Raw genomic sequence first — 9,862 nt, 5'->3', positions numbered from 1 at the left:
GTTTTAGTTGTCCTCTATGCAAGGCCGCTGGAAGTAGGGGTGTGGAGGGTGTTGCAGCACCCCCAGGTGGATGATTCATGAAACACATGGAAATGTGCAAACGAAATTTCATTAGTAAAATTAAAATAACTTAAGAAGTGCCATTTCCTTAAATTATGTCAACAATTATTTATACGTGTCTCAGTAATAAAATGAAAACTCCTTCCTGGCACATGAGCAATCAAACCATTCTAAAGGTGGATACAAACTTACATTTCTCTTTTTAATACAGAAACGTGCTTACCTGCAAGTTTTAGGGCAGTTCTTTATTTGCTCTAAGTTGTCAGATTAATTTATAGTAAACTAATAACATATCAGCCTTACTGTTTTCGGCTTGACACAACACAAAACCGATGACTGGATCAACATCTTTGGTTAAATTCTAATCAAAATGTTTTGTTAGGAGTTATTACTAAAATAAAGAAGCTAATGTTACGATTTCACTGTCGTTATCCTTACATTTGTTATCTATGACGTGCAATTAAAACTGTAATAATTGCATTGGCTTATATTTAATGCTTTGCTAAATTCATTTTTATAGTGTAATGCAACGGAGTGATGTCAAGACAATCAAAATTCCGCTGTCTTCTATAACGCTAGGAAAGAAAGAAAGAAAGAAATATAGAAAGAAAGAAATATAGAAAGAAAGAAAGAAAGAGAAAGAAAGAAAGAAAGAAAGAGAAATAAAAGGAGGGTTGCATCTTTTCCGTACAGTGGAAAGAAGACTTGATATTTCTTTCTGTCCCTATACCACGTGACACAGAAATCATTAAATCATGGCGGCGGTCCGACTGTTGTTTTGTGTGCCTGTTAACCCCGCCCAGCCATCCCTCCTATAACAGCTGCCTTCAGACGGCTGCGGTGACACAGCGACAGACCTCCTCTTCCTCACATGGACCTCAAACAAGTAGTGTTTCTCTGAAAATGGAAGCCAACATCGTCGTTATTGGGACAGAAAGTGTCGGGAAATCAGGTAAAATACTTTTTTCAGTGAAGACGCGCTGCTGGTGTTACTTGTGAGTGGATAATGATGATAATAATAAGGTGGTGTTTTGCTTTCCAGCAATGACTGTGCGTCTCTTGACTCGGAAATTCATTGGTGAATATGGAGACATCGGTAGGTTTCCACTATGCTTCTTTAACTTTGACACCTGTTTAATCAATGAACCCTGATGCAGAGCTTTCTTTCTGTTTTTCAGAATCCATCTACAGTCAGAGTTTCATAGTAGATGGAAGGGAGGTCACTCTGAACATCTGGGACTCTCCTTACTCTCAGGTATTGAGATACTAGTGCCTGCACTGTATAAGTGAGGGTTGGTGGTAAACTACCAACCAGGTAGGAAGGAACTGAACTTATGTGCCACTATACTGAATGTTTTATTTTTCAGAAGTTGTCTGTGGAAGCCTCACCTTTCCATAAGAAGGTCCAGTGGGCAGATGGCTTCGTCCTGGTCTACAGCATCTGTGACAGAGCTAGTTTCAACGCTGTCAGCAGGCTTGTTCAGAGGATCAAGTCCACCAAAGACTGCCTCAACGGGGATAAGGTCCCCATAGCGATAGTAGGCAACAAAAGGGACCTGCACCACAGACGAACAGTGCTAAGTGAGGAGGGCCGGATGTTGGCCGTCAACACAGACTCCCTTTTCTTTGAGGCCTCGGCTGCAGAGAACTACCACAGCGTTCTTTCTGTGTTTAACGGCCTTGTGGACAGGATGAAAGATGGCAAGCTCACCACAAGGAGGCCTCTGAGGTTAAAGGGCATAGTGAAAACCATGTCGGCGGTGTTTGCCAGAAGAAGGACAGATTCACTTTAAGAGCATGACGGAGGTGGAAAGAGAGTCTGGACATTGTGGGGATTTAACCAGATGGAAACAATAATTATATGAAAAGACTTTAAATTAGAAAAAGCCATTAAACTACAGAAAATATGAACTAAGAGACACATGGAGATGTTTCCTAGACCTCAACATAAACAGGAAAAATGGCTTTGATCTTCTTGACCTGTAAAAACTGTTTTGTGAGAAAATGGGAAAAGTGTATTTAATCTTTATGTGTTTTATAAAAAAAAGTGGACCCCTAATTTAAATGTCTTTAAACCTAAAAGTGGACTTAAATTCTTCCTGTTTTAAACCAGTGAGAGATGCTTATACCATAGGAGTCTTAAAACCACCTTTCATAAACATCTGTAATTTAAAGCCAAAAACTGCATGAGTTAGTGCACAAAAAGTGTACTAATGAATTGATTAAAAATCTATATGGCCCTGAATACAATCTAAGTTTTGAAACCCGTGAAGATCCGTTGAAGTGTAATACTTGGTGCACAGAGGAGTAAATGCAGCTTGTAGGACAATGTATGTCCTGCTAGAATAGAGAAAATAAGCATCTGTGTTTTTTTTTTTATATCGTTTTTCAATTCCTGTGAAATGTTGTTTACAACTGGAAATAAAAATAAACACACTGTATATTTTCTTGGTCTCCCATATTGAGTCCCATCACTTCTTTTCTGGCTTATGAGAATTTAGTTTAGATATTTGGTCTCAGTAACAAGAAGTGCGCTTGGCTGGTCAAGGTGAGGTTTTTAAACCCAAGAATGCTCTGCCAAGTGTCAAGCATGGTAGTGGTAGGATCATTCTTAGGGTCTGCTTCCCTGCCAGTGGTAATGGTGTGTTGCACAAACTGAGTGGAATAATGAAGATGGAAGACTAACTTCAAGTTTTTTAATTTCACCTCAAATTAAGTGGTTCAAACCTGGGTGAAATCGGGGGGCTCCAACAAGAGAACAATTTTAAACACATATCCAAACTGGTTTTAGGATGAATAAAGCAGATTAATATCTATCTCTGAATTGGTTCTGGTTTTTGGAATATCAGATCTGTTTGCCTCCTGATGAGTAGGATGATTTCAATGGAAAGGAACTCTACAACTTCTGAAGGAGGAGTGGTCAAATACCCAGACATAATTATACCAGGTCCTTGTTATTGGCTACAAAAAGCCCAGGCTTTCTTGGCATCCAGAAAGGGATGTTTATTCAAATATTAGCGATAACAAATCCACAATAATTTGAAATTGTAGCTCCAGCCATTTCCATATGTTGAAGCAAGACTTCACATCAATCCTGCAAAATTCAATCATTTGGAATTATTTGGGGGCGTTACCTCTAAAAACCCTCCAACTGGCCTAAAATATGCTGCAGTAAACTTGATCTGACCCCAAAGATTAAGCAGAACCTTCTGTTGTTAGGTGTTGGGAAGATGTCCATGTTAGCAGCTAACAAGGCAGCTGCACACAAGGGCAAATGGCGTGTAAGCCGGTGCCGCTCGTCCTCCTTTTCTTTTCTTGTCTATGAAGAATGTGACAGGAATAAGGCAGGGGTTAACAAAGCTTTCTGGCCCCTACAGGTCGCTGTCACTGTCTGTGACCCCTGAGGATTTTCACAAGGGAACTAATAACAAACACCAGCCAGACTAAGGTCTTTTACCTTTGACAGCTGCTTGTAGCTTCACCGGAGCTGAAATCATACGTTTCCAGATGCTGCCATTATACCGTATGTAAAATTAATTAAAAGATGAGCAACATTCCCACTCTTTAATAAAGAAATCCATCCATCCATCCATCCATCCATCCATCCATCCATCTTTCTATCTTTAGCTGAAGAGAAGAGGCATGGTGTAGGCCTCCAGTCCAACCATGCATTCACACAGTCATACAGAAACGACAGTTGAGAGGGACAAATTCAACTTACTAGTGGGATTTTGGATGGTGCAGGAAATCCAGAATACCATGCAAAAGAGGAGAATGCAAAGTTGAACCCAGCATCTTCTTCCAATAAAAATATTCTACGGGGACTTTCAAACAATTTAAAGTAATTTTTTTATGTGAAACCTAAAAAAAGCATCCAAGCACAATAAAATTGGAAGGAACTTGGAAAAGGTTTGCAAACACTGCAAAGTAAACTATTGGTGACGATTACTAATATAATGCTAGGTGACACGCAAATGGCTGTGAGCACTTAAGTTGGGTACTTGGAACACGTGAAGAGCTACAAAAGCTGTAGTCTGCCAACATTACAACACAAACACCGCTAAAACAATTAATTTCTTGTGTTCCTTGTCAGGAATGTAAAATTCTGCACCTTGTCTTCAAACTATCATCCATCTGCCTCCCAATCAATAGTAATGCTTCAAATACATTAGCTGCTAAAAGGGTTGGCAGACATCTCTGTCAGATCACGTTACTGTGATGACAGTTTTTTTTAAAGGAAATTTTTTCTCAATATGAACAAAATATTATTTTTTTTTTCAAAGACTGAGAGATTAAAACTCTTAAAGTGTTTGCATATATATATATATATATATATATATATATATATATATATATATATATATATATATATACAATTAGTACTTGAGGAACCTTTTTTTTATCACTTTGAGCAGTTTTTAACCAAGAAACTGCACTTTTTGTTAGAATTCAACTAAATGGGTTTCTTTGTAACAGTAGCAGTGCAGCAGGTGTTACAAAACTCTTAAAAGCTTATCTGATCTGACATTTCTTATCAAAATGTTGGCAAACCACAAAATCCTGACTGAATACATAAAGTCAAAGTCATAAAAGTATTGAGACACTAAGGTAATTTCACATTAATATATACATATAGATACCATTGTTCTAAATATAAGTAAGATTACCAGCAGTGATCCGAAACTGCTCAATTTATTTTAAACATTTATGTAACTCTTCTGGCTGCACGTGATACGATCATCTGTGACTCCAAAGAAAACGAATAAGGAAATAATCTGTTTCTCTTTGTTTTGGCTTTTTCCTTCCGGTCACCTTTTGGACATCAACCCAGTGCTCTTTTCCCTTCTGGCCGGCAGCACGTTTTGAAGAGACACAGCTGATCAATGCACAATGAGATTTTCTTTCTCTTTATTAAATGCAAGCAGGGTTTATTTCATTACTGTAAAGCTAAGTATTTTTTATGTTCTTAAGGAGATCAGCATGTTTAAAGACAGTAAACAAAGTAATAAAAGGGCAAGAACAAGATCTTTTTTTAGAATTTCACAGAAAACATTTTTTACCCTTAACTGACTCCCCTACATGGAAAAAATATTTATTGATAGTTAGTAATCACTTTTTTATGCAGTAATAACGTGATAATATATTGCACCACCTTGAAGCAGTTCCGCACTTTTACACAATAATGCATAGGCCTCTAAACTAAAATTATAAAAACATTACATCATATACTCAAGTTTTGATTACACTTTTTTACTTCACACTGTCTGAATAGACAGTGTGTATGTCAAGTTTTGTTGTTGTGGTGAACCGAAATGCACTCAGGAGGCAGGCACAACCCTGGTGTGAGGAATTTTAATGAAACAAACTGTACTGTATAATATATCATTAACTCAAAGTGATGCAAAATGTTATGAATGGTGACAGCAGATTACATTTATTCAGAATTGGTGCTATGTAAGGTCACAGAATTCATCTGGATTGTGCCCCCTAAAAAATACAACTGAAAACACACACCTACAGTCTGAAGATTTAAAATAAGTTATTTTTAGTATTTGTTGCATTTCCTTTAAAATACATTTAATGATATACACTACCAGCCAAATGTTTTAGATAGATTTTCTCATTTAATGAACACATTTGAAATTATATAGTAAACAAAAATGTGTAAAATAACTCTAAATTTCCTATATATTTTAGATTTTCAAAATGGTTCCCTTTTGCTTTGATTATTGCTTTGCTCTCCTAGCATCCAGTTGATGAGCGTCATGTGGAAGTCACCTCAAATGGTTTTCCAAAAGAGTCTTGAAAGAACTTCCCAGAGCTTCATTGAGAAAAGGCCAAAGGTTAATATTTCAGTAATCAAAGCAAAGGGTGGCTACTTAATAGAGAACCTATGTGCAATGTAAAGAGTCATAAACATAAAGAAAACCATTAAATGAGAGAATGTGTCTAAAGATTTTGACCAGCAGTGCAAATGTGGCTGACTGATAGAAATAATGTTACCAACAGAACAAAGCAGAAGCAAAAGGCGTGGTTTGTCTAATTGGATTAGCTTGGAGTCACTCATGCATTTTCTGTACCCAGTTAGTTCTGTTCATCGGTCGCAGCAGGACAGGAGCTTATCCCAGCAGTCCCTGGCTGAGAGGCAGGGTACACCCTGGACAGGTCGCCAGGCCATTACAGGGCCAAAACAGAGACACATACAAGACATACTATGCATGCACACAAATCTATACCAAAGGTCAATTTACCAATTAACCTAACATGCAGGTTTTCAGACAGTGGAAGGAAATCAGAGAACCCCCCAAAAAAAACCACCACGTATGCACAATAGATTGTTGAAGAATATGCTGAATCAACACTGAGCCTGAGATCTAAAGTGCTTCTTGCTGTAAGTTGTTAGTGTTAATGGTGCGTTCAATTTTCTACTCGGAAGTCAGAATTTCCGACCTCTGAATACGAAATTTCAACTGGAACACCCCGAAAGTCGGAATTACGAGTCAGAAAGTCAGGGCAACATGATCATATCTGACTTCCACTTTCAAGATGGCTGCATTCAAGTTACTCACATCAATAGTAGTAAAACGTTCTTACTTTGACTGTTTTTAGCAGTTCTTTACTATTTATGTAACATTTAGTCAGTCGTTTATGTACTACTTTTCAGTGTTTATAAGAGGAGATGAGAACAGTGTTTTTGTCATTGTTGTTGTAAGACTGCTGTTACAGTTGCTGGCAAAATGAACAAAAACAAGCAGGAAACTGGAACGATACAACTTGGAGATGACGTAAACTCCAACTTCCTTGTTCTGACTTCCGAGGTTAATGGAACGCAACATAACCAACACAGCACTGTGCACACCAATAGCATAACCTTGTAGCAGGAATTAAAAGTTTCACCTTTAATCACCTGTCCTTAATTTTCAAATTGAACTGTTACTGTGAACGGGACAACGCCTTAAACTTTTAAAAACTTTTTAAAACATAATACATAGCTTTCCTTAAGATTTAGAGGTGTATCCAGTGTACTGCTGGGTCATATACTTGATCATATAGACCAAACAAAGTCAGTTCGATAAATTTATAAAATTTTTCTTTCTTTTGAACGAAAAAGAAGTTCACTTGTGTTTAAAAAATGTGCTTAACGTCCCTAGTTGAGTCAGTCGCATAACTTTTTTCATGGCCATTGGTGATGGAACAAAAATAGACTTTTAATTTGCTAATGAAAGCATTACACAGGCGGTCAGGTATTCACAGACCTAAAAAAAAAATATATGTTGCTAATAGACCTATTACGGTTAGACCTGTTAGATTATTCAGTAAAATGTGTTAACAGTTCAAAAATGTCAATTATGCCCTTTTGCCTTTGCTCGGATCTCCCACGAAGACTTATCAGACCTCCTGCAGTGCCCGGCTGCTCAGCAGAAAGTCTTGATGTGTAAACACCGTGACCATAACTTACCCCCAGCAGTGAATGTGGTGAAAGTTCAAAGTTCAGTAGCGTTTGTATTTTCCAAGTTAGGATTTAATGATTCACATCATTCTTGGGCTAAATTTCCCCCATGTTTTAGGTAAATAATCTCAAAATCCAAGCACTTAAAAACTGCTGGAATTTGGCAGATTTGGGGCCTTTTTCCTGTTTGTTTTTCTTTATTTTGCCAAAACTGCAACTTCTGGCAGCAAGGATTATGCTGACGGATAGCAGAGTTTTTAATGTAAATAACAGGTCCAGTATGAGCCAAACTGGGCTTTTAGCTGTTTGTATTTTGACTTTAACTAACTTTATTGTATTTAATTTGAATATATGCAACTAACCAGCAAAAAAAGTATTGCATAATTGTGAACTGGAAAGAAAATGATGTATGGTTTTACATTAGTTTTGCAAATAAAAATCTAAAATGTGTCGCATACATTTGTGTTCAGCCCGCCTAACAGAATACTTTGTAGAAACAGTCACAATCCCTTTATTGTCATTGTTCAAAGAAAGCAAAACAAAATTTAAAAGAACAGCAGCTCTCAGCAGCGAATACTTTCGCAAGGCACTGTATATATACAGTACACCTTCTCATTCAAAGAGTTGTCTTTATTTTCATGACTATGAATATTGTAGTTTCCCACTAAAGGCATCAAAACTATGAATTAACACATGTGGAATTATATACTGAACAAAAAAGTGTGAAACAACTGTAAATATGTCTTATATTCTAGGTTCTTCAAAGTAGCCACCTTTTGCTTTGATTACTGCTCTGCACACTCTTGGCATTCTGTTGATGAGCTTCAAGAAGTAGTCACCTGAAATGGTTTTCACTTCACTGGTGTGCCCTGTCAGGTTTAATAAGTGAGATTTCAAGCCTTATAAATGGGGTGGGGACCATCAGTTGTGTTGTGCAGGAGGAGGATACAGTACACACCTGATAGTCCTACTGAATAGAATTTATATTATCACAGGAAAAAAGCAGCTAAGTAAAGAAAAACGAGTGGCCATCATTACTTTAAGAAATGAAGGTCAGTCAGTCCGAACAATTGGGAAAACTTTGAAAGTGTCCCCAAGTGCAGTCGCAAAAACCATCAAGCGCTACAAAGAAACTGGCTCACATGAGGATTGCCCCAGGAAAGGAAGACCAAGAGTCACCTCTGCTGCGGACAATAAGTTCATCCGAGTCACCAGCCTCAGAAATCGCAGGTTAACAGCAGCTCAAATTAGAGAACAGGTCAATGCTACACAGAGTTCTAGCAGGAGACACATCTCTAGAACAACTATTAAGAGGAGACTGTGTGAATCAGGCCTTCATGGTAAAATAGCTGCTAGGAAACCACTGCTGAGGACAGGCAACAAGCAGAAGAGACTTGTTTGGACTAAAGAACACAAGGAATGGACATTAGACCAGTGGAAATCTGTGCTTTGGTCTGATGAGTCCAAGTTTGAGATCTTTGGTTCCAACCACCGTGTATTTGTGCAGCGCAGAAGAGGTGAGCGGATGGACTCTACATGCCTGGTTCCCACCGTGAAGCATGGAGGAGGAGGAGGTGTGATGGTGAGCGAGTGCTTTGCTGGTGACACTGTTGGGGATTTATTCAAAATTGAAGGCATACTGAACCAGCATGGCTACCACAGCATCTTGCAGCGGCATGCTATTCCATCCGGTTTGCATTTAGTTGGACCATCATTTATTTTTCAACAGGACAATGACCCCAAACACACCTCCATGCTGTGTAAGGGCTATTTGACCAAGAAGGAGAGTGATGGGGTGCTGCGCCAGATGACCTGGCCTCCACAGTCACCGGACCTGAACCCAATCAAGATGGTTTGGGGTGAGCTGGACCGCAGAGTGAAGGCAAAAGGACCAACAAGTGCTAAGCATCTCTGAGAACTCCTTCAAGACTGTTGGAAAACCATTTCAGGTGACTACCTCTTGAAGCTCATCAACAGAATACCAAGAGTTTGCGGAGCAGTAATCAAAGCAAAAGGTGGCTACTTTGAAGAACCTAGAATATAAGACATATTTACAGTTGTTTCACACTTTTTTGTTCAGTATATAATTCCACATGTGTTAATTCATAGCTTTGATGCCTTCAGTGTGAAGGTACAATATTCATAGTCATGAAAATAACAAAAACTCTTTGAATGAGAAGGTGTGTCCAAACGTTTGGTCTGTACTGTATTCATATATATATATATATAGAAAAGAGAGTGACAGAGAGGGGTGGTAACAAGTGTAAATAAGATGAAGATGAGAGACAAAAAAGGAGCAGATACCTTATAGTCCATCCTTGGGCCCACCCACATCAAACAATGCAAACAACA

General features: G+C 38.2%; 1 protein-coding gene across 2 annotated transcripts; it reads left to right on the top strand.

Annotated features, from left to right (window-relative positions):
• The first annotated feature begins 834 nt into the window (after positions 1–834).
• On the top strand, positions 835–2,519 carry si:dkeyp-59c12.1 (Ras-related and estrogen-regulated growth inhibitor-like protein). Of its 2 annotated transcripts, none has more exons than XM_047349725.1 (4): positions 835–1,012; positions 1,103–1,156; positions 1,239–1,315; positions 1,431–2,519. In XM_047349725.1, the coding sequence occupies exons 1-4, from the start codon at positions 964–966 to the stop codon at positions 1,851–1,853; spliced, it is 603 nt and encodes a 200-aa protein (XP_047205681.1). In that variant the 5' UTR covers positions 835–963; the 3' UTR covers positions 1,854–2,519. The 2 variants fall into 2 exon arrangements, with proteins under 2 accessions (XP_047205681.1, XP_047205672.1); XM_047349716.1 differs by having other exon boundaries at positions 840–1,012; positions 1,428–2,519.
• Positions 2,520–9,862: the final 7,343 nt, after the last annotated feature.

Source organism: Girardinichthys multiradiatus, chromosome 2 (genome assembly GCF_021462225.1).
Source record: "Girardinichthys multiradiatus isolate DD_20200921_A chromosome 2, DD_fGirMul_XY1, whole genome shotgun sequence".
Classification (NCBI taxonomy): Eukaryota; Metazoa; Chordata; class Actinopteri; order Cyprinodontiformes; family Goodeidae; genus Girardinichthys; species Girardinichthys multiradiatus.
Note: the sequence above shows the minus strand (reverse complement) of the source record. Positions and strands in the feature narration are given on the sequence as shown.